At 39.3% G+C, this 26,568-nt stretch overlaps 1 protein-coding gene across 1 annotated transcript in view; it reads right to left on the bottom strand.

Annotated features, from left to right (window-relative positions):
- The window catches only part of LOC133641709 (A disintegrin and metalloproteinase with thrombospondin motifs 20), a 409,743-nt gene that overhangs the window by 170,087 nt on the left and 213,088 nt on the right, over positions 1-26,568 (bottom strand). Inside the window, exons 12-15 of the mRNA XM_062035652.1 lie at positions 15,549-15,694; positions 15,285-15,466; positions 12,788-12,924; positions 12,605-12,722 (exon numbers count right to left, since the gene is read on the bottom strand). Coding sequence (XP_061891636.1) covers positions 12,605-12,722; positions 12,788-12,924; positions 15,285-15,466; positions 15,549-15,694 — 583 coding nt within the window. The remainder of the gene's footprint in view (positions 1-12,604; positions 12,723-12,787; positions 12,925-15,284; positions 15,467-15,548; positions 15,695-26,568) is intronic.

Here is a 26,568-nt window from a genome sequence, read left to right as displayed (position 1 = left end):
ATATATATATATATATATATATATATATATATATATATATATATATTATATATATATATATATATATATATATATATATATATATATATATATATATATATATATATAAGAAATACTTTAATTTCAGTGAATTCTAGCTATAAATATATAAATATAGATGAGGCAGGTGAAACTAATGAGTCGTCATGGAAACTAAAACAAACAAGGGTGCACAAAAACAGGAACTATTTGAGGCCAAAACTAACAGAACATAACTAAACAAAATATGATCTGGACCAGGGATCATGACAGAAGGAAGAATTAATTCCCAAGAAAAACAGCACAGGGTCTATCATCTGGCGGTGGTTTGGCTTCAAGCGGGAAGATGTCGAACAATTATGGGGCAAAAGCGTTGCTACAAAAAGTAGCACCACTGCTAATGTAGCATCATTTGAAAAGTCACCCGCTAGAGAATGAAGAGTGCTTGAAACTCCGCATGTCAACATCTCCGTTCGGTGCCACACCCACAAAATGCCGAAGCAACCATTTCCACATCAACAAACACCGTATGAAAAAAATAGTCAACAACAGAAGGAGATAACGTCCGCAGTAACCTACCACATAGCGAAGGACATACACTATTTGATTTCCTATTACTGTATTTTTCGGATTATAAATCACAGTTTTTCTCATGGTTTGGCCGGGGGTGTGATTTATACTCTGGAGCGATTTATGTGTGAAATTATTAACACATTACCGTAAAATAGCAAATAATATTATTTAGCTCATTCACGTAAGAGACTAAGCGTATATCAGCAATCGTCACACACACACACATCAACCAATAAAAATTTGGCGGGGGCGGGTCAAGGCAGAAGTGCATTGTGAAAAAAAAGATGCTGCAACTACCGTATAAGGCGCACCGGATTATAAGGTGCACCTTCAATGAATGGCCTATTTTAAAACTTTGTTCATATATAAAGCGCACCGCATTATAAGGCGCATAGAATAGACGCTACAGTAGAGGCTGGGGTTACGTTATGCATCCCGTAGTTGCGAGACCTGTTGTGGCTCAATATTGGTCCATATATAAGGCGCACCGGATTATAAGGCGCACTGTCAGCTTTTGAGATAATTGGAGGTTTTTAGGTGCGCCTTATAGTGCGGAAAATACGGTACTTCCGTACCTATGAAAATTTATAATTTCAACATTGGCGGTAACTTATAAAAGCTGAGAACAAAAATGGCACCGAAAAGGAAGTTATATACTGCAGGTTACTAGCTGTAAGTAGTGAAATATGCAGCAGAAAACGGCAATCGAGCAGCAGAAAGAAAGTTTGGAGTAAGTGAGAAACTTGTAAGGGACTGGCGAAAGGCGGAGGCTACTCTTACTGAAATGACGAAAACTAAAAAAGCTAATCGCGGGCCAAAAGCTAGGTGGCCACAGGTCGAGGAACCAATCCACAAATGGGTGCTTGAAAATTGCCTTTAAAATGTCTTTTGATTGATTGATTGAAACTTTTATTAGTAGATTGCACAGTTTCGGAGTATAAGTCGCACCGGCCGAAAATAACAAGCCTTAATAATAATAATATTAATTGAAGCAGTTTACAAAAATATAGGCAGTTGTATAATTATTTTTCTCCATTAATGTCCCCAAAAGGAACCAAACTTTACCATTGGACGGCGTGGCGAAGTTGGTAGAGTGGCTGTGTCAGCAATCGGAGTGTTGCTGGTTACTGGGGTTCAATTCCCACCTTCTACCTTCCTAGTCACGTCCGTTGTGTCCTTGGGCAAGACACTTCACCCTTTGCCTCTGATGGCTGCTGGTTAGCGCCTTGCATGGCAGCTCCCGCCATCAGTGTGTGAATGTGTGTGTGAATGGGTGAATGTGGAAATACTGTCAAAGCGCTTTGAGTACCTTGAAGGTAGAAAAGCGCTATACAAGTATAACCCATTTATCATTTATCATTTACCATTAAACTCTGGGTGGAAATGCATAAAATGACCAAATGAATCAGATTAAAGAACACATCTAATTGGGAAAATATATGGAGAAAAAATTCACTTAAAGACCCTAAAGTAAGATCACACTGCAAAAAGTCAGTGTTCAAAAACAAAATAAAAAAAAATAAAAAATTGGGGTATTTTATTTGAACTAAGCAAAATTATCTGCCACTAGAACAAGAAAATTTGGCTTGTCAAGACTTTCCAAAACAAGTAAAATTAGCTAACCTCAATGAACCCAAAAGTACCGTAATTTCCGGACTATAAGCCGCACCTGACTATAAGCCGCACCAGCTAAATTTAGGGGAAAATACAGATTGCTCCATATATAAGCCGCACCCGACTATAAGCCGCAGGGTTTTGGTGTGTAATTACCGTAGTATATAGGGGTTCCTGCTACCACGGAGGGGATTGTCGGGACAGAGATGACTGTTTGGGAACGCAAAGCGTCCCATTTATTAACTATAAATCTTTCAATAATTCAATCAAACTTTCACATCTTTGACATGGCGAACAGCATTCGTGCAGAGTACAAATAATACAACGGTGCAAAGTAATACAAAGTGCTCGCCTGTACGTTATCAAAATAAGCAGCCTACCGGTATATGAAAAGTCAGTCTTTAATCATTGTGTCATCGTCTTCCTCCTGCGTACTAAAACCACCGACATCCTCTTCGTCGGTGTCGGAGAAAAACAGGCCGTAAATAAGCCGCACCCTTGTATAAGCCGCAGGGACCAGAACGAGGGGAAAAAGTAGCGGCTTATAGTCCGGAAATTACGGTACCTTAAAATAAGTATATTCTCACTAATAACAAGTGCACTTTTCTTGGTAGAAAAATTTTAAAAAAAGAGACCTTTTTGCTTAATATGTTGAAAAATATTCTTAAATTAAGTAAATGCTAGTGCCGTTACCTTGACATAATGATATGCGCTCGGCATTACATTTCTTGAAACCAGCAAACTTATACTAAAAACTAATTTATTGTTATTAATGGAAAGACAACAAGGCAACCGCTTGTTACTCTCGGGGTCTCCTAGCCGCTCAGGCAAATCATATGGTCTAAAAATGCATTTTTCCATCGATAACAGGACATCATCGCGCTAAGTGCGTGCTCTTTCAGTCAATTAGTGCGCATATACACAGCCCGGCCCCCGGCCAAAATGTTTTTAATTGTAATTTTGAAGAATTTATCTGAATGTGCATGAACCTTTTCTGTTCAAAAATGTTTGAAATGTCACATGTTAAATGTTTAAATAGTCAGTTTACTGTACTGTGCCAACTGTACTACTATATGAGTACGTGTTTTCTATTGTTTCATTAAAAATAAAACAGCAAAGTCCATTTGGCTGTCATCTGTTTTAATTAAGAGACACAACTGAGTCAAAATCGTGATTTTTTTTTCAAGCTTGAAATAGGAAATTATTACTTTAAAAAAGTAGTTTTATACTTGTGAGTGTTGATGACACAGCTTTGCAACAGTTGATATTCTAGTTTCAAGCATGTTTTACTCAATATAGGTCATCAAATCTCAGCAACAAGCTGTAATATCTTACTGAGATCATTTAGGACCAAAACACTTAAAACAAGTAAAACACTCTGACATAAAATCTGCTTAGTGAGAAGAATTATCTTATCAGACAGAAAATAAGCAAATATCACCCTTATTTGAGATATTTAATCTTACTTAGATTTCAGTTTTTGCAATGCAGTCAAAGGAGTATTAGGACTAATGTAATTCTCAGTTCTTTTCATTCTCAATTCCCACAATGAGACCGCAACACCTCCAGCCACTCGGGGGCAGCACTTGGTTTGTATATCAGCAGCTACAGTATCCACCTCACCTAAGAAAACCTTTGCCCCCATCCTGAAAAGACCTACAGCTTTATTGCAGTTGTATAAGAAATAATGAAAGAGCCAATGGTAGAAGTTCCACTATGGTAGACACTTAAAAGACAGACCCATCAGTTGAGGGATATTCCGCCTGTGTTCTAACTCCCATGCCCGAATTCCTTCACGGGACTGCCAGGGTGACTCGGAGGTCGGCACCTGGTTTAGTTCAATACAAGCGCTCAACTACAGAGAGGAGGAACAAAATGAACTGCCTGCAAACTTGATGATGCTGGGATTGGCTGCAATCAGCATTTGGCTCTCGATGAAGCTGCGTATCAAGTCAGTGGTTATCAAGTGCTGGGAGGTTTGCTTTGACACTTTCAGACAACATCTGTCCATCTTTGTGGGTTTAAACAACAACAGCTGATGACATCACCGCCTTAACAGCTCATTGTTAAGTTTTACTCTTAAAGACAACGTGTCCACCCATGGGACATCTTACTACTAATGCTACACTGCAAAAACTGAAATCTAAGTAAGATTAAATATCTCAAATAAGGGTGATATTTGTTTATTTTCTGTCTGATAAGATAATTCTTCTCACTAAGCAGATTTTATGATAGAGTGTTTTACTTGTTTTAAGGGTTTTGGTCCTAAATGATCTCAGTAAGATATTGTTGCTCAGATTTGATGACCAAAATAGAGTAATACAAGCTTGACACTAGAATATCAACTGTTGCAAAGCTGTGTCATCAACACTCACAAGTATAAAACTGCTTATTTAAAGTAATAATTTCTTCATGATGCCGAGCGCATATCATTATGTCAAGATAATGGCACTAGCATTTACTTCATTTCAGAATATTTTTCAACATATTGAGCAGAAAGGTGTCTTTTTTTTCTACCAAGAAAAGTGCACTTGTTATTAGTGAGAATATACTTATTTTAAGGTATTTTTGGGTTCATTGAGGTTAGCTAATTAGGGACCGAGTCCCTTTGGGACATGGACCCTATTGTATTTCTAGCGTTTTATTATTATACCGCCGCCCCTTTGAGCTGTAATTTGACCCCTTTAACATGCTTCAAAACTCACCAAATTGGACACACACATCAGGACTGGCAAAAATTGCGATCTAATCAAAAAACCAAACCCCAAAACTCAAAATTGCGCTCTAGCGCCCCCTAGGAAGAAAACACAGACAAAACTGCCTGTAACTCCCAGTAGGAATGTCGTAGAGACATGAAACAAAAACCTCTATGTAGGTCTCACTTGGAACTATATTTCATACACTGACAACCCCCAGCAAAAATCAACAGGAAGTTTGCAATTCCCCCTTCAAAACAAAAGTTGTGTCAAAACAGTCACCTTTTTTCAAACATTATCTCCTCTGAGCGCGTTTGTCGTGTCGGCTTCAAATTAGCACAGGAGAGAGATTGAACCCTTCTGATTAAAAGTTGATGAAAGAGTTTTAATTACTGCTCCGGTTTGGATTTTATGAACCGTCAAAGTCGGTCCCGTCCATCGCTGCTTGCAGCTTTTTTTTACCTGTTTTGGAAAGTCTTGACAAGCCAAATGTTCTTGTTCTATTGGCAGATAATTTTGCTTGGTTAAAATAAAATACCCCTAATTTTTGTATTTCTTTTTCTTGTTTTTCAACACTGACTTTTTGCAGTGTACCACTTTTGGGTTTGGTTTTAGTGGTGTGAAGCATTCAGTACACGTGCAACGGTACGCCATAATCACAGTTCCCTGGTTAGCTTGAACAGTTACATTTTCCCACTTTATGTTACCATTAGTGGTTTAACCAGTGGTGTGCCATCAGGGCCAGCAAGGTCTTCTCTACTGGCCTAACATAACCAGAAATCATGATCATATTTAACTTCTTAAGGCCCAAGCTGTTTGTTTACATGCTTTTTTTTAATTTCTCTTTGCTATTTGGCTTATTGGACCCTAATTAGAATAAAAAATAAGAATCATCTTTTGATATGATGTACTTAGTCCATAAGTACACAAACGTGTACTTCATGTGCAGTGACACGCTAATTTGTATTTTTTTACACTTTTTTTTCCCAAATTCCATTGTATGTTATACTCTTCTGACACCACCAGATGGCAGTATAAGTGTCCACATAAGCGGCCATAAGACCCCAATTTAGTAGTGTACACAATTTTGGAAAAAAAGAGTTAAAAGGTGCTGTCCACGCATGTGGCCACTAAGGCCTTTAGAGTTAAAGATTAAAAAAAAAAAAAAATTTACTTTCTCTATCAATCAATGTTTACGTAATAGCCCTAAATCACGAGTGTCTCAAAGGGCTGCACAAGCCACAACGACATCCTCGGCTCAGATCCCACATCAGGGCAAGGAAAAACTCAACCCAATGGGAAAACAATGAGAAACCTTTGGATTCTGTAAATATCTAAAATGATTCATACTCTCTTCATGTCATATTAGTGCTGTTTTTTTTTAGTTTTAGTTTGTATCCAATCAGAATTCAGCTAGCTTATGTTGCCATGCTGTACCAAATCTGCCAGAGGTCTTCAGAATCAACAATGCGGGCGTCCATGCACTGTAAGTGATCGGGCACATACAGTTGATAAACAATTGCGATAGCCAATCAGATCACAAGTTGTTGTCATAAGGCCTTCTAGCTGGCCTCACGTTGAACGTGACATTTACGCGTCCTGTGATTGGATACTCATCGGGACCGTTAGCGGATGATTAAGAGAACACATACAGTTGATAGACAGTTGCGATAGCCAATCAGATCACAAGTTGTTGACAGTAGCCTATCTGGGTAGCCTGATGTTAACAAGACTGTGATTGGATACTCACTTGTCATTCCAAAGTGACTATCCAATCATTAGTTTCAATTTAGCAGGAAGCGGGATAGCAGAGAAGGAGAAGAAAACGTTGATTATGTGGCAGATATATATTTGCAAGGCCATTTTCAAGAAGAATATTTAAAGAGAAACTACGTCTTGTGAGACGATGTCAGACAACCCCGGAAGCTAGCTCAGCTGTTCTGGCGATGCAATGGGGAAATGCTCGCCATTTCCACTCGAATCATCCGACTACAAGGGGTACCACTGGCTTACACGGCCTCGAATAGGTGCTACAAATTGTGAGTTCAAATATTTTCAATGCCCAGTAAATGGGTTTCTGTATAGTATTTCTCCAGCAATGGTCATGTGGTGACATCGGTTATGGTATTTTGAGAGGTAATCATTGAAGTCGGACATCACTGAAGGCCTAGGTGGGAAACCCACTGGGTTTAACAGAACATATCTTTTTAGGATTGTATTTTTCACAACTACAAATGTGCTCTTCATTCACTAGCAATGTTACATAAAAAGATGAAATAGTATAATACATAATGTTGGATATATATCATGGGGTATCAGGCCTCTCCAGTCTTCTCTGTCGTCCGCTCTATGTATGAGTTCTATATTATTGATATTTCCCATAACATTTCTTAGGCTGCTGATATACGTTGTTTGTTGCCGACCTGGAGCTTTCTGTCCTACTAGTTTTCCTAGTCTGTCTTTTCTAAGGATATGTCTGAGGAATTTCTGCTGCCTATTTCGAATAGTTGCAATTAGAGATCGTCTTGTTTTTGCCCTCGCCAATACCTCTTCGTGACTTTTCTTTTGAGTACATGATATGGACTTAGACTTAGACAAACTGTACTGATCCACAAGGGAAATTTTTCCACACAGTAGCGCAGCTACAAGGGTTGGAAAGGGTAAGGATGGAAATAATGCACACAAGGGCACAAAAAGAGGGTGAAAACACAATGTATAAGGTATAAAATATAATAATATTATATATATATATTATACATATTATAATTAGGGTTGTACGGTATATCGGTATTAGTATAGTACCGCGATATTAATTAATCATATTCGGTACTATACCGCCTCTGAAAAGTAGCGGTTCGCCACCCCGCGCCCCTGTCGTCGTCACATCGTGACATTGCTGGTTTATGAGCAGGGGAGCATGTTCAGCAGCGCACACATACAGAGTACTTACAAGCAGACACAGTGTGTAGACAGAAAAGGGAGAACGGACGCATTTTGGCTTAAAAACTAACACTAAAGGTGAAGTTATAACACTGAAACGCCCTCAGGAAGAGGTGCTTTAAGACATGGCTAGCTAGCTAACGGCTAAAGTCCACTTTTAATCACTAATCCTTGCCTCCATGGCGACAAATAAAGTACGTTTCTTACAAGTCTCATTACCACTGCAGGACGAGGAATAGCTAAACTATATACTAAAAAGCTTCACTACACACCGTAGCTCAACGGCGTCAAAATGTAAACAAACGCCAGTGGTGGATCTACACCTAACATCCACTGTAATGATACCAAGGAGAGGAGCGTATCTAGTCGATACTACTATGATTACGTCGATATTTTTTGGCATCACAACATCTTTTGTTTTTTAAATTTATATTATGTATATAAACTCAGGAAATATGTCCTTGGACACATTAGGACTTTGAATATGACCAATGTATGATCCTCTAAGTACTCGGTAACGGATTGATACCTAAATTTCATCCAAAACTAATGTAAAGCATCCAAACAACAGAAGAATAAGTGATTATTACATTTTAACAGAGAACATGTTAAACGAGAAACTGAGTACTGTATTTTTCGGACCATAAGTCACAGTTTTTTTCATAGTTTGGCTGGGGGTGCGACTTATAGTCAGGAGCGACATGTGTGAAATTATTAACACATTACCATAAAATATCAAATAATATTATTTAGCTCATTCACGTATAAGATTTCATGGGATTTAGCGATTAGAAGTGACAGATTGTTTGTTAAACGTATAGCATGTTCTATATGTTATAGTTATTTGAATGACTCTTACCATAATATGTTACGTTAACATACCAGGCACGTTCTCAGTTGGTTATTTATGCGTCATATAACGTACACTTATTCAGCCTGTTGTTCACTATTCTTTATTTATTTTAAATTGCCTTTCAAAAGTCTATTCTTGGTGTTGGGTTTTATCAAATACATTTCCCAAAAAAATGCGACTTATACTCCAGTGCGACTTACATTATATATGTTTTTTTCCTTCTTTGTTATGCATTTTTGGCCGGTGTGACTTATATTGCGGAGCGATTTATACTCCGAAAAATACGGTTATAATTAAATTGAATAAAAAACTGCTTGTCGTTTCGAGGAATTTGTTTGGCTGTCAGGCTTGTCACTCACCGCTGTCTCGTCGACACGTACAAGACATTTTAAGTCAGGTTGTTGTTATGATAGAATATACATCCAATGATAGCTGATATTAGCTAACAACACCCAAAGTTTATGCGCGTGTTATGTACGGGCGTAGTTACATTATTACCAGAGGTGGGTAGAGTAGCCAGAAATTGTACTCAAGTAAGAGTACTGTTACTTTAGAGATTTATTACTCAAGTAAAAGTAAGGAGTAGTCACCAAATATTTACTTGAGTAAAAGTAAAAAGTATGTTGTGAAAAAACTACTGAAGTACTGAGTAACTGATGAGTAACCTGTTCGTTTAATGATGACGGCAACAAATAATGCACAAAAACATAAAAATAGCAATGAGCAGATTCAGAGCCAGGAATATCTCTTAAGCAACTAAAACAATAATATATATTAAATAATAATACATTAACATTAAAAAAATTAAGGCAAATTGAGCCGCAATAACTTAACAGCACCATAGGCTCAGTAGGCAGAGATTACAAAGGAAAATAACAAGTTAGCCTTTACGCAAACCATAAACTGATAGGTGTGGGCTGCATCTGGGAACACATTGTGCACTTCTGATTGGTGTTTGTATGCATGCATGTGTGTGTGTGCGACTGTGCGTGTGTGTCTGTGTGTGTGTGTTTGTCTATGAGACTGCAGTGCGTTAATAAATGTCCCCACACAATGTACATTTGACAGTGATTCATAGCAGGGAAGCTAACATCAGCCTACGGTGACAGCTAAAATATCTACTAATGTTACTTACCGCAATGTGCTTCCTCAAATTTGACGTTGAGTTCATGTAAGCTTAAGCTTGTTGTAAAGTTTCAGCGGCAAAACATGTGACCTCCTGGCTCTGTTTGATTGGTGAAACAGAGTCAAACGTCCCCAGTGACTGTATTTGATTGGTGAAACGGAGTCAAACGTCACCAGTGACTGTATTTGATTGGTGAAACGCAGGCATGCGATAGATCCTACTTTGAAGGTCTGTCTGACAAACCAAAACAAACAAAGCGTGCATTAACAGATCGATAAAAATCAGTAGCGAGTAGCGAGCTGAATGTAGATAAATGGAGCGGAGTAAAAGTAGTGTTTCTTCTCTATAAATATACTCAAGTAAAAGTAAAAGTATGTTGCATTAAAACTACTCTTAGAAGTACAATTTATCCCAAATGTTACTCAAGTAGATGTAACGGAGTAAATGTAGCGCCTTACTACCCACCTCTGATTATTACGTTTTGAAAGACGTAAGAGGGCGGGACATAATGCTTAAAACACATCGGAGTTAGCATCTGCGTAAAGGTTTCCAACAGCCCCTCTAAACAGAAAAAATGCTAACTGCTAGCAGGTACAATAAATACAATTCCTAAATTTAAAAAAATTTAAATAATATATTCTCTGAGAGCCAGCGTCCTCTGCAGTGGCCTTTTGTGAGTTATTTTTCCCTTGAAATGTGCAACTCTTGACAAAAGAAGTAAACCAAAAACAAGCTTCCGTCTTATCCACTTGTCTCTGTTCCTATTCCACCAGGAAGGCTAAGTGTTCCCAATCAGGAAGTCCTACTAATTTCGGCGGTTCTTGAACTCACCATACTGTGGACTGTGACGCAAAAGTTTGTTTACATATAAAATCTTCCACTGCTTCTTTGTCTCATTTCGTCCACCAAACATTTTATGCTGTGTGTGAACGCACAAAGGTGCACTTTGTTGATGTTATTGACTTGTTGGAGTGCTAATCAGGCATATTTGGTCACTGAATGACTGCAAGCTAATCAATGCTAACATGCTATTTAGGCTAGCTGTATGTACATATTACATCATTATGCCTCATTTGTAGGTATATTTGAGCTCATTTGATATCCTTTACTTTTATCCTCTTTGTAAATAATTTAGTTTTGCATGTCTCGTGACACATTATCTGTATGTAATATTGGCCGCATTTCAAAAAGTTGTTTGTGTGCCATGTTGTTCCAGACCACAGCAAACATTACCTAGCTTGCCATAGATTGCAATAAATCTATTAAAAGAAGACAGCCTGCCGTTTCCTTTAACTTGGACACACACATCTACACCTTTTGCCATTAAACGCCGGAAATTTCCAGGAGTCATACCACCCTCTGAGTAGCATCTGATTTACTAATGTTGTTCTAATGTTGTAAAAATGTTTAGAATAAATATTACTGTGGAGGGAGGTGTGGCTAGCGCGCCTGCAGGAGCAAAGGTCACCGCCTCTGTCTATGGTGCTGAGGGCGAGCACCATCGGATAGGGGCGGGGAATGTGCTGACGGCGAGACACAGCTGGCAGGTGATTAGATTCCACAGGTGGTACGTGTTAATCTAATCATCTGTTGTCTTTAACAGTAAGGTGCCGGGAGCAGGAGGGGAGAGAGGATACGGACGTGGCTGAAAAGTCGCGTCCGGCTGGAGAGAAAACTTGTGATAAAATCTATGTACATTAAAACCTGGTTAAAAAATGCACGCTTGGCTCTGGTGCTGTGTCTAACAGTGGAACTGCTGGGAAGCGACGTCCACAATTACATTTCAACATTTCTGTCAACGAAGATTTGCTTCAGCCTGCGACACATAGTCATTTTGATAGTAGGCTAATATAGCTAATATAGACACTTACATCATGTGTTGCCTTCATTATAAGCCTTATATCAGACTTATAAGTCATTTTGATAGTAGGCTAATATAGCTAATATAGACACTTACATCATGTGTTGTCTTCATTATAACACTTATATAAGACTTTTAAAGTAATTTTGATAGTAGGCTAATATAGCTAACATAGACACTTACATCATGTGTTGCCTTCATTATAACACTTATATAAGACTTTTAAAGTCATTTTGATAGTAGGCTAATATAGCTAATATAGACACTTACATCATTTGTTGCCTTCATTATAACACGTATATAAGACTTTTAAAGTCATTTTGATAGTAGGCTAATATAGCTAATACAGACAGATGTGTTGTCTTCATTATAACACTTATATAAGACTTTTAAAGTCATTTTGATAGTAGGCTAATATAGCTAACATAGACACTTACATCATGTGTTGTCTTCATTATAACACTTATATAATATTTTTAAAGTAATTTTGATAGTAGACTAATATAACTAATATAGACACTTACATCATGTGTTGCCTTCATTATAACACTTATATAAGACTTTTAAAGTCATTTTGATAGTAGGCTAATATAGCTAATATAGACAGATGTGTTGTCTTCATTATAACACTTATATAAGACTTTTAAAGTCATTTTGATAGTAGGCTAATACAACTAATATAGACACTTACATCATGTGTTGCCTTCATTATAAGACTTATATCAGACTTATAAGTCATTTTGATAGTAGGCTAAAATAGACACGTAACATGTGTTGCCTTCATTATAAGACTTATATACGACTTTTCATTTTTTGCGGCTCCAGACATGAGTTTTTTGTGTTTTTAGTCCAATATGGCTCTTTCAACGTTTTGGGTTGCCGACCCCTGGTCTAATGGGAACTAAGCGGGGGCCAGGACTCACCATACTGCGCATCGTTGAACGTCCCTGAGAGGGTTTTGCATGAAGAGTTGTCTCCGCCGCACACGCCACACTTGTCATTCCTCGCCTTTGAGTTCAGGACGTGATCGCAGCCCGCTTGCTGGAGAGAAGAACAATGCATCACCAGTACTGCATATTGTGATTCAGAGACAAAGACCAGTGTACCCTGCAGAGGCCTTGAACGCAGATATCGTAGGTGTCGGTCCCACACGGCGTGCCGTCGATGACGCGGTCCTTCAGCGGATAATACGCCGTGGCGCCCGCAACCCGGCAGAAGAGCTTGCACCGATCCTTCAATAGTACTAGATGGGGGCGGGGGGGAAAGAGCGTTAATATAGACAGACGTAAACTGATTAGGTGAGCTGTCCTGTGCTGCCCAATGGATGCTATCGACAGAAAAATGCTGGTTAAGCTGACGTCCGTGATGGCCGACCCCTCTCAACTGGTGAGTAGCTCAAATGGCTACTCACCAGTTGAGAGGGGTCGGCCATCACGATGAGCAACAGGCGGTTATACTGCGGGTCATTCCACCCTGCAGCCTGTCTTATGTTTGGTGTGTGTGTAGTAATATTGTAATACTACAGTATTTAATTCCAAGCCAATACTTTGTGTGTTCAAGCTGAATGTAAACTGTACAGGACTGTACTGGCTCGGCTCACAAAAGCTACGCTATCAAAACAATGGAGGAGAGGCTCTCCTCGTCTCGTCCGCCTTCTCCCCGCATCCATCCATCCATCAATCTTCTTCCGCTTATCCGAGGTCGGGTCGCGGGGGCAGCAGCCTAAGCAGGGAAGCCCAGACTTTCCTCTCCCCAGCCACTTCGTCCAGCTCTTCCCGGGGGATCCCGAGGCGTTCCCAGGCCAGCCGGGAGACATAGTCTTCCCAACGTGTCCTGGGTCTTCCCCGTGGCCTCCTACCGGTCGGACGTGCCCTAAACACCTCCCTAGGGAGGCGTTCAGGTGGCATCCTGACCAGATGCCCGAACCACCTCATCTGGCTCCTCTCGATGTGGAGGAGCAGCGGCTTTACTTTGAGCTCCCCCCGGATGGCACCCTATCTCTAAGGGAGAACCCCGCCACCCGGCGGAGGAAACTCATTTCGGCCGCTTGTACCCGTGATCTTGTCCTTTTGGTCATAACCCAAAGCTCATGACCATAGGTGAGGATGTGAACGTAGATCGACCGGCAAATTGAGAGCTTTGCCTTCCGGCTCAGCTCCTTCTTCACCACAACGGATCGATACAGCGACCGCATTACTGAAGACGCCGCACCGATCCGCCTGTCGATCTCACGATCCCCTCTTCTCTCACTCGTGAACAAGACCCCGAGGTACTTGAACTCCTCCACTTGGGGCAGGGTCTCCTCCCCAACCCGGAGATGGCACTCCACCCTTTTCCGGGCGAGAACCACGGACTCTGACTTGGAGGTGCTGATTCTCATCCCAGTCGCTTCACACTCGGCTGCGAACCGATCCAGTGAGAGCTGAAAATCCTGGCCAGATGAAGCCATCAGGACCACATCATCTGCAAAAAGCAGAGACCTAATCTTGCAGCCACCAAACCGGATCCCTTCAACGCCTTGACTGCGCCTAGAAATTCTGTCCATAAAAGTTCTGAACAGAATCGGTGACGAAGGGCAGCCTTGGCGGAGTCCAACCCTCATTGGAAACGTGTCCGACTTACTGCCGGCAATGCGGACCAAGCTCTGACACTGATCATACAGGGAGCGGACCGCCACAATCAGACAGTCCGATACCCCATACTCTCTGAGCACTCCCCACAGGACTTCCCGGGGGACATGGTCGAATGCCTTCTCCAAGTCCACAAAGCACATGTAGACTACAGCACCACCCCCCCCCGAACGGGACAATGGATAGATGGAGGTTATATTTTATATTATTATGGTACATTTTTGGTCTACTTTTGTTTTCGCACTCTTTTTGTGCCCTTGTGTGCATTATCCTTCTCATCCTTTGTCACTGAGCTACTGTGTGAAATAATTTCCCTTATGGATCATTAAAGTTTGTCTAAGTCGGGGGTCAGCAACCCGCTGCTCTTTAGCACCGCATTAGTGACTCCCCTAATTTCGGCGGTCCTTGAACTCAACGTAGTTCGTTTACATGTACAACTTTCGTGCTTCATGCCACTCCTTCTATGTCTCATTTTGTCCACCAAACATTTTATGCTGTGCATGAATGAACAAAGGTGAGCTTTGTTAATGTTATTGACTAGTTGGAGTGCTAATAATCCATGCTAACATTCTATTTAAGCTAGCTGTGTGTACATATTGCGTCATTATGCCTTGTTTGGAGGTGTATTTGAGTTCACTTAATTTCCTTTAGTTATGTCCTCTGTATATTTAATTTATATTTGCATGTCTCATGACACATTATATGTATATAATATTGGCTGAAAACTGCAACATTTACAGTCCGATTGAATCCGCTCTGAGTTCTGCTTCACTGCTTGCTTGCCCGCCAAATGTTAGTCTGCAACCGGACGTGACGTCACACACAACAAAGACACCGAAATATGGCACCGTTCGATTTTACGTTAATCCATAACTGGTCGTACCAACAGAATTTGGTGGTGTCTAAAAAAAAGAAGAGAATTCTGCACCCGTCCCTGATCCTAAAAGACACCTGACTTGGCACCTTGACTTACTGCCACTGTATTTGGGGACCCAGCGCACGTTGGGAGGTAGACCGTTGATGTTGAAGTGCTTGCCGTCAAACTGAGAGCACTGCTCCTCGCGGAAATCTTTGCGTCCTCGTGGACATGGCTCAGTGTTGCAAGAGCGGAACTTCATCCTGCGTCCCACACAGAACTTCCCGCTGTTCCTCGGCCTGCAGCAAGACCACAAGACAACCGGTAACGGTGTGTCATTTAAACAGATGTTTTTTTGGAATATCTTCAAACTGTTCTTACTCAGGCTTGTTGCATTCTCTGGTGGTGCTCCTCGTCCCTCCGCCGCAGGACCTGGAACATGCGCTGTAGGGCCCCCAGGGGCCCCATTCCCCATCGATGGGCTGCAGGTACAGCTCCTTGTTCACACACATGCCGTGTCTGCAATACTGCAAGTGGATAATCACAAACACGTGCAGATAGTGTTAAGATGGAGTGAAGGCACACCTGGCGGAGACTGGAGGTGTCCCTCTTTGACTTCCTAATCCTGTGTTTACATCAAGCTGTATTTGAAAAGAAATAGCCTAATTCCATGTTTACCCTTTGCGGGAATGCATCCAAGCACCGCCAGCTGTCCAAAGAGAGGAGATGTACAGTCTGATGTGACACCATCATGCTTTTTACCTCCATTTTAAAACCACTTTTGTGTTGCATCCTCATAGAAAACCTTGTGACGGTTTCTGCGAGTGGAGATTCAGTTTGCTCTTCCAATTATGGGACTAAGACTTTACAAAGGGGTGCCCACCAACGTTCCCTCTAAGGTGCGCCCCTGTGCAATTGCGCACTGCTCAAGCAAATCTATGCCACGCACAAAATCAAATAAAAAAATAAGTGCATAACAATTTTCGACACGACGCGGACACGACAGAGAAAACAGTTTTCGTCATCATTGTTCAAATATTGTAACGTCTGTCGAGACGCTTTGAGGACATGAATTCCATCCATCACTTTACTGAGCAAAACTCTTTATTGTCGGCCATAAACACATCACCAAAACATTAGTAAAAAAAATTTATATCAAACAAAACTGGTCATTTTCTGCAGTACAAACCAGACCAAAAGCAACTTTGTTATATCAACAGCAGCCGCTCGCTCTTTCTCACTTGCGCCAACACATGCACATATGGCACTTAGCCAGTGATGCGTTTACAGCCACACAAAAAGTCGGATAACTCCAACACCGCACATAAAGTGTAATTCCAGGTCGTTACACTATGATTTACCAATCAAATGTGTGCTTATTCTAGTGTCATTTATTAGAAATCTTAATTTATAAATATTAATCATGAAATGCTGTTAGTATATTCAATATATACTAACAAAAATATATATTTTTACAAACAGGAAGTTGCAGGAATGTACACATGATCCCCTGCTTACATCTCATTGTGCAACATGTGAGTGTTTTAATGGGAACTAAATGCAATGTCTGAAAGGGGTACAAATTATTTCCAAAGCAGGACCTCCACCCAGACAAACAATACAAGTACACAGTTCATGAAAAACAATACTTTTTGTTATTGTCATTGAAAGTGGGCCTAAACACTTATATTAGAAAATAACCTCATGGAAATGACTGCTGTCATTTGATTATAATAATAAGAGAAGGTTGTCTGTCTATCTGTGTTGGCCCTGCGATGAGGTGGCGACTTGTCCAGGGTGTACACCGCCTTCCGCCCGAATGCATCTGAGATAGGCTCCAGCGACCCCGAAAGGGACAAGCGGTAGAAAATGGATAGATGGATGGAGATTGAACTTGTTATTTAGTCAGGTTTGGGACAGGTGTGCTGCTGGTGTAGCCACAGTGTGCACGTCTGATGTTGCTCACATGGGCTCCACTGAATGCTCAGGGAGTTTTTGCGTTTGCTCACACACATGAAAAATTAGAGGGAACATTGGTGCCCACACTTTTTCAGCAGGCGAGCCATCTTGTTTTTCCATTTTGTGTGAGACAATGTGCGCTACAAACATTTCCCTCTGAAGTTTTGCATCACCGTTGTTGAGCCTTGAAGAAGCTTTGTTTTGTAAGTGTATCCAATATATTACACTAGTGCAAGTTCATTGATGGTGTATACTTGTTACAATATATGAGCTAATGCTAAAAGTTAACATTCCAGTCTGTATGCAACATAACTGCTAATGTTGCTATGTAGTTTAATTTAATGTGAACATTGGTCACACACTTTATACTAGAGTTGTACGGTATACCAGTACTGGTATAGTATCGCGGTACTAATGAATCAAAAACGGTACTATAGTCTGTTTGAAAAGTACCGGTTCACGGGCATGACGGAGCATCGTCACGTCGTGACATTGCTGGTTTTGCGAGCAGAGGAGCATGTTCGGCAGCGCAAAATCCCAGAGTACTTACAAGCAGCCACAGTGTGTAGACAGAAAAGGGAAAATGAATGCATTTTGGCTTAAAAACTAAAGATAAAGGTGAAGTTATAACACTGAAACATCCTCAGGAAGAGGTGCATTAAAGGCCTATTGAAATGATTTTTTTTTATTTAAACGGGGATAGCAGATCCATTCTATGTGTCATACTTGATCATTTCGCCATATTGCCATATTTTTGCTGAAAGGATTTAGTAGAGAACATCGAGGATAAAGTTCGCAACTTTTGGTCGCTAATAAGAAAAAGCCTTGCCTATACCGGAAGTAGCGTGACGTCAGAGGAGGAAGGGCTGCTCACATTTCCCCATTGTTTACACCAGCAGCGAGAGAGAGATTCGGACAGAGAAAGCGACGATTACCCCATTAATTTGAGCGAGGATGAAAGATTCGTGGATGAGGAACGTTAGAGTGAAGGATTACAGTGCAGGACGTATCTGTTTTCGCTCTGACCGTAACTTAGGTACAAGGGTTCATTGGATTCCACACTTGCTCCTTTTTCTATTGTGGATCACAGATTTGTATTTTAAACCACCTCGGATACTATATCCTCTTGAAAATGAGAGTCGAGAATGCGAAATGGACATTCACAGTGACTTTTATCTCCACGACAATACATCGGCGAAACACTTTAGCTACTGAGCTAACGTGATAGCATCGTGCTTAAATGCAGATAGAAACAAAACAAATAATCCCCTGACTAGAAGGATAGACAGAAGATCAACAATACTACCAAACTCTGGACATGTAACTACACGGTTAATGCTTTCCAGCTTGGCGAAGCTTAACAATTCTGTTGCTAACGACGCCATTGAAGCTAACTTACCTACGGAACCTCGACAGAGCTATGCTAAAAACATTAGCTCTGCACCTACGCCAGCTCTCATCTGCTCATCACGACCCGTGCTCACCTGCGTTCCAGCGATCGACGGTAAGACGAAGGACTTCACCCGATCACCGATGCGGTCGGCGGCCCGGAGACGGAGGAAGTCAAGGTGAGGTCGGCGGCTAGCGCGTCTGCTATCCATCTCAAAGTCCTCCTGGTTGTGTTGCTGTAGCCCGCCGCTAATACACCGATCCCACCTACAACTTTCTTCTTTGCAGTCTCCATTGTTCAGTAAACAAATTGCAAAAGATTCACCAACACAGATGTCCAGAATACTGTGGAATTTTGAGATGAAAACAGAACTTTTTGTATTGGATTCAATGGGCTCCGAATACTTCCGCTTCAACGATTGACGTCACGCGCAAACGTCATCATATCGAAACGTTTTCAGCCGGAAGTTTCCTGGGAAATTTAAAATTGCACTTTATAAGTTAACCCGGCCGTATGGGCATGTGTTGCAATGTTAAGATTTCATCATTGATGTATAAACTATCAGACTGCGTGGTCGGTAGTAGTGGGTTTCAGTAGCTAGCTAGCGGCTAAAGTCCAGCCGCAGTCGGCAGTGTTTTAGCTACTTCTAAATCATTAATCCTTGTCTCCATGGCGACAAATGAAGTAAGTTTCTTACAAGTATCATCCCTGCAGGGCGAGGAATAGCTAAACATGCTTCACTACACACCGTAGGAGGATACGATAGCTCACCGCTAACAGCAAGCTAGCACCCTGAATGTAAACAAATGCCATGGGTGGATCTACACCTGACATCCACTGTAATGATACCAAGTATAAATTTACAGTTGTCGTTTTTACAGTAAAATCCGGCAGCTAAGTTGCCAGAATTTGACTGTAAAAATGCAGTTTTATACTTACAGTAAAAAAAAACTCTATCAAATTCTATCAACTGAGCTGAAAGTTTTGTACCGTGAAAAACAGTGGTACTGTTTTTTTTTCCCATTTACATTAACATGCTGAAACAGTCTTTTACTATAAAATCTACAAAAATGTTTTACATTGTACATTAAAAAAAAATCCTCAATTACATAGGCAATTGTGTAATAATATCATTCACAGTTAGAAGTGGCCCTCTGAGCACTGCAAAAACTGAAATCTAAGTACAAACCCCGTTTCCATATGAGTTGGGAAATTGTGTTAGATGTAAATATAAACGGAATACAATGATTTGCAAATCCTTTTCAACCCATATTCAATTGAATGCACTACAAAGACAAAATATTTGATGTTCAAACTCATAAACTTTGTTTTTTTTTTGCAAATAATAATTAACTTAGAATTTGATGGCTGCAACACATGCCAAAGTAGTTGGGAAAGGGCATGTTCACCACTGTGTTACATGGCCTTTCCTTTTAACAACACTCAGTAAACGTTTGGGAACTGAGGAGACACATTTTTTAAGCTTCTCAGGTGGAATTCTTTCCCATTCTTGCTTGATGTACAGCTTAAGTTGTTCAACAGTCCGGGGGTCTCCGTTGTGGTATTTTAGGCTTCATAATGTGCCACACATTTTTAATGGGAGACAGGTCTGGACTACAGGCAGGCCAGTCTAGTACCCGCACTCTTTTACTATGAAGCCACGTTGATGTAACACGTGGCTTGGCATTGTCTTCCTGAAATAAGCAGGGGCGTCCATGGTAACGTTGCTTGGATGGCAACATATGTTGCTCCAAAACCTGTATGTACCTTTCAGCATTAATGGTGCCTTCACAGATGTGTAAGTTACCCATGTCTTGGGCACTAATACACCCCCATACCATCACAGATGCTGGCTTTTCAACTTTGCGCCTATAACAATCCGGATGGTTCTTTTCCTCTTTGGTCTGGAGGACACGACATGCACAGTTTCCAAAAACAATTTGAAATGTGGACTCGTCAGACCACAGAACACTTTTCCACTTTGTATCAGTCCATCTTAGATGAGCTCAGGCCCAGCGAAGCTGACGGCGTTTCTGGGTGTTGTTGATAAACTGTTTTCGCCTTGCATAGGAGAGTTTTAACTTGCACTTACAGATGTAGCGACCAACTGTAGTTACTGACAGTGGGTTTCCGAAGTGTTCCTGAGCCCATGTGGTGATATCCTTTACACACTGGTGTCGCTTGTTGATGCAGTACAGCCTGAGGGATCGAAGGTCACGGGCTTAGCTGCTTACGTGCAGTGATTTCTCCAGATTCTCTGAACCCTTTGATGGTATTACGGACCGTAGATGGTGAAATCCCTAAATTCCTTGCAATAGCTGGTTGAGAAAGGTTTTTCTTAAACTGTTCAACAATTTGCTCACGCATTTGTTGACAAAGTGGTGACCCTCGCCCCATTGTTGTTTGTGAATGACTGAGCATTTCATGGAATCTACTTTTATACCCAATCATGGCACCCACCTGTTCCCAATTTGCCTGTTCACCTGTGGGATGTTCCAAGTAAGTGTTTGATGAGCATTCTTCAACTTTATCAGTATTTATTGCCACCTTTCCCAACTTCTTTGTCACATGTTGCTGGCATCAAATTCTAAAGTTAATGATTATTTGCAAAAAAACAAATGTTTATCAGTTTGAACATCAAATATGTTGTCTTTGTAGCATATTCAACTGAATATGGGTTGTAAAGGATTTGCAAATCATTGTATTCCGTTTATATTTACATCTAACACAATTTCCCAACTCATATGGAAACAGGATTTGTAAGTTTTTTTTCCAAAACTTGAGTTGATTTATTTTGGAAAACCTTGTTACATTATTTAATGCATCCAGCGGGGCATCACAACAAAATTAGGCATAATAATGTGTTAATTCCACGACTGTATATATCGGTATCGGTTGATATCGGAATCGGTAATTAAGAGATGGACAATATCGGATATCGGCAAAAAAGCCATTATCGGACATCTCTACCCGTAACCCAACTGCATTCTTGCTATGTAAGATATTAGCGGCTTGTGTTCGCTGCAAGAATGCGGGACAAGACGGCATGTGTGTGCAACACAGACACGTGGAGCTGCAGCACCTTGATAAGGAAACCTAAGATACTTCAGATCTCTACTGGGCTCACCTCGGTGACAAACTGCTGCTTTCATGGGCCAGATGACAAATGGACTTGTGGCTGTAATCACTGCAGGAACAACGCCAATACAATCAAAGCCCGGCTTTGCATAGTACAGAACCACAACCTTTCCGTGATTAGACCGAGGCTGAGATTCAAAGTCATCTCCAGGGTCTGTGTCTAAGTACTTCAATATAAATCTGCCGTCATTACGGAGAGCAAACACCTGCGGCGTGCAAAACACTTTTGGCTCATGTGTGTTTTCCACACTGGCGGAGGCTTCAATGATGGAGTCCAGAGTCGGCACACGATGACAGACAGGCGCTAACAGCCACGCGAGACACAAACATTTTCATAATCTAGACCAGGGGTCGGCAACCCAAAATGTTGAAAGAGTCGTGTTAGACCAAAAATACAAGAAAAAAAATACGTCTGGAGCCGCAAAAAAATGTAAAGTCTTATATAAGTGTTATAATGAAGACAACACATGATGTAAGTGTCTATATTAGCCTACAATCAAAATGACTTTAAAAGCCTTATATAAGTGTTATAATGAAGACAACACATGATGTAAGTGTCTATATTAGCTATATTAGCCTACTTTTAAAATGACTTTAAAAGTCTTATATAAGTGTTACAATGAAGGCAACACATGATGTAAGTGTCTATATTAGCTATATTAGCCTACTATCAAAATGACTTTAAAAGCCTTATATAAGTGTTATAATGAAGACAACACATGATGTAAGTGTCTATATTAGTTATATTAGCCTACTATCAAAATGACTTTAAAAGTCTTGTATAAGTGTTATAATGAAGACAACACATGTGTCTATATTAGCTATATTAGCCTAATATCAAAAGGACTTTAAAAGTCTTATTTAAGGGTAATAATGAAGGCAACACATGATGTAAGTGTCTATATTAGCTATAATAGCCTACTATCAAAATAACTTTAAAAGTCTTATATAAGTGTTATAATGAAGGCAACACATGATGTAAGTGTCTATATTAGTTGTATTAGCCTACTATCAAAATTACTTTACAAGTCTTAAATAAATGTTATATTGAAGACAACACATGATGTAAGCGTCCATATTAGCTACAATAGCCTACTATCAAAATGACTTTAAAAGTCTTATATAAGTGTTGTAATGAAGGAAACACGTGATGTGTCTATATTAGCTATATTAGCCTACTATCAAAATGACTTTAAAAGTCTTATATAAGTGTTATAATGAAGACAACACATGATGTAAGTGTCTATATTAGCTATATTAGCCTACCATCAAAATGACTTTAAAAGCCTTATATAAGTGTTATAATGAAGGCAACACATGATGTAAGTGTCTATATTAGCTATAATAGCCTACTATCAAAATAACTTTAAAAGTCTTATATAAGTGTTATAATGAAGGCAACACATGATGTAAGTGTCTATATTAGCTATATTAGCCTACTATCAAAATTACTTTACAAGTCTTAAATAAATGTTATATTGAAGACAACACATGATGTAAGCGTCCATATTAGCTACAATAGCCTACTATCAAAATGACTTTAAAAGTCTTATATAAGTGTTGTAATGAAGGCAACACGTGATGTAAGTGTCTATATTAGCTGTATTAGCCTACTATCAAAATGACTTTAAAAGTCTTGTATAAGTGTTATAATGAAGACAACACATGATGTAAGTGTCTATATTAGCCTACTATCAAAATGACTTCAAAAGTCTTATATAAGTGTTACAATGAAGGCAACACATGATTTAAGAGTCTATATTAGCTATATTAGCCTACTATCAAAATGACTTTAAAAGACTTATATAAGTGTTATAATGAAGGAAACACATGATGTAAGTGTCTATATTAGCTATATTAGCCTACTATCAAAATGACTTTAAAAGTCTTGTATAAGTGTTGTAATGAAGGCAACACATGATGTAAGTGTCTATATTAGTTGTATTAGCCTACTATCAAAATTACTTTACAAGTCTTAAATAAATGTTATATTGAAGACAACACATGATGTAAGCGTCCATATTAGCTACAATAGCCTACTATCAAAATGACTTTAAAAGTCTTATATAAGTGTTATAATGAAGGAAACACGTGATGTGTCTATATTAGCTATATTAGCCTACTATCAAAATGACTTTAAAAGTCTTATATAAGTGTTATAATGAAGACAACACATGATGTAAGTGTCTATATTAGCTATATTAGCCTACTATCAAAATGACTTTAAAAGTCTTATATAAGTGTTATAATGAAGGCAACACATGTGTCTATATTAGCTATATTAGCCTAATATCAAAAGGACTTTAAAAGTCTTATTTAAGTGTAATAATGAAGGCAACACATGATGTAAGTGTCTATATTAGCTATAATAGCCTATCAAAATAACTTTAAAAGTCTTAAATAAGTGTTATAATGAAGACAACACATGATGTAAGTGTCTATATTAGTTGTATTAGCCTACTATCAAAATTACTTTACAAGTCTTAAATAAATGTTATATTGAAGACAACACATGATGTAAGCGTCCATATTAGCTACAATAGCCTACTATCAAAATGACTTTAAAAGTCTTATATAAGTGTTGTAATGAAGGCAACACGTGATGTAAGTGTCTATATTAGCTGTATTAGCCTACTATCAAAATGACTTTAAAAGCCTTATATAAGTGTTATAATGAAGACAACACATGATGTAAGTGTCTATATTAGCTATATTAGCCTACTATCAAAATGACTTTAAAAGCCTTATATAAGTGTTATAATGAAGACAACACATGATGTAAGTGTCTATATTAGCTACATTAGCCTACTATCAAAATAACTTTAAAAGTCTTATATAAGTGTTATAATGAAGGCAACACATGATGTAAGTGTCTATATTAGTTGTATTAGCCTACTATCAAAATTACTTTACAAGTCTTAAATAAATGTTATATTGAAGACAACACATGATGTAAGCGTCCATATTAGCTACAATAGCCTACTATCAAAATGACTTTAAAAGTCTTATATAAGTGTTGTAATGAAGGCAACACGTGATGTAAGTGTCTATATTAGCTGTATTAGCCTACTATCAAAATGACTTTAAAAGTCTTATATAAGTGTTATAATGAAGACAACACATGATGTAAGTGTCCATATTAGCTATATTAGCCTACTATCAAAATGACTTCAAAAGTCTTATATAAGTGTTACAATGAAGGCAACACATGATTTAAGAGTCTATATTAGCTATATTAGCCTACTATCAAATGACTTTAAAAGACTTATATAAGTGTTATAATGAAGGAAACACGTGATGTAAGTGTCTATATTAGCTATATTAGCCTACTATCAAAATTACTTTAAAAGTCTTATATAAGTGTTATAATGAAGGCAACACATGATGTGTCTATATTAGCTACAATAGCTTACTATCAAAATGACTTTAAAAGTCTTATATAAGTGTCATAAATGTAGATATTCTGATTAAAATACTACTTTTGAGCATCACAAGTTTGTTAAAAGACAACATTTCCCAATAATATGTTTTAATTGCTGATTTCAAGATCACGCTTAAGTTTTTAAAGGTTAAATATATTGTCTTATTTCAAGAGATCTTACCTTTTTAAGAGGGGCATTTATTACATAAATAAATGCCCCTCTTAAAAAGGTAAGATCTCTTACAAGATCTATTACAGGGCAGCACGGTGGAACAGGGGTTAGTGCGTCTGCCTCACAAAACGAAGGTCCTGAGTAGTCGTGAGTTCAATCCCGGGCTCTGGATCTTTCTGTGTGGAGTTTGCATGTCCTCCCCGTGACTGCGTGGGTTCCCTCCGGGTACTCCGGCTTCTCCCACCTCCAAAGACATGCACCTGGGGATAGGTTGATTGGCAACACTAAATTGGCCCTAGTGTGTGAATGTGAGTGTGAATGTTGTCTGTCTATCTGTGTTGGCCCTGCGATGAGGTGGCGACTTGTCCAGGATGTACCCCGCCTTCCGCCCGATTGTAGCTGAGATAGGCTCCAGCTCCCCCCGTGACCCCGAAGGGAATAAGCGGTAGAAAATGGATGGATGGATGGGCATTTATTCCAGTGTATGTATCCATTTTTGTGAAAAAAAATTAGCATTTTCTCAAATTATTCAACATTCTAGTTCTTTTTTTAATGTAAGTCTACACTCATATACAGTTTGTGGTTAAAAATGTGTTGGAAACCATCTAAATGTAATCTTTCTAGTATTGTATTGTATTATGCATTTCATTAACTGCTATTCAGTTGGTAAACGTTCATGTGAAATATATAATGACATTAAAATTAACATAGACATCCCAAAACCAGTGAAGTTGGCACTTTGTGTAAATGTTAAATAAAAACAGAATACAAGGACTTGCAAATCCTTTTCAACTTATATTCAATTGAATAGACTGCAAAGACAAGATATTTAACGTTCAAACTGAAAAACTTTGTTATTTTTTTGCAAAAATTAGCTCATTTGGAATTTGATGCCTGCAACATGTTTCAAAAAAGCTGGCACAAGTGGCAAAAAAGACTGAGGAAGTTGAGGAATGCTCATCAAACCCTTATTTGGAACATCCCACAGGTGAACAGGCTAATTGGGAACAGGTGGGTGCCAGATTGGGTATAAAAGCAGCTTCCATGAAATGCTCAGTCATTCACAAACAAGGATGGGGCGAGGGTCACCACTTTGTCAACAAATGCGTGAGCAAATTGTCCAACAGTTTAAGAACAACATTTCTCAACCAGCTACTGCAAGGAATTTATAGATTTCACCATTTAAGGTCTGTAATATCATCAAAAGGTTCAGAGAATTTGGAGAAATCACTGCATGTAACATTGAATGCTCGTGACCTTGGATCCCTCCATCAAAAACGGCAAAACCCAAGGCATGGGTAACTTACACATCTGTGAAGGC

The sequence above is a fragment of the Entelurus aequoreus genome, linkage group LG24 (genome assembly GCF_033978785.1).
Source record: "Entelurus aequoreus isolate RoL-2023_Sb linkage group LG24, RoL_Eaeq_v1.1, whole genome shotgun sequence".
In the NCBI taxonomy this organism is placed as follows: domain Eukaryota; kingdom Metazoa; phylum Chordata; class Actinopteri; order Syngnathiformes; family Syngnathidae; genus Entelurus; species Entelurus aequoreus.
Note: the sequence above shows the minus strand (reverse complement) of the source record. Positions and strands in the feature narration are given on the sequence as shown.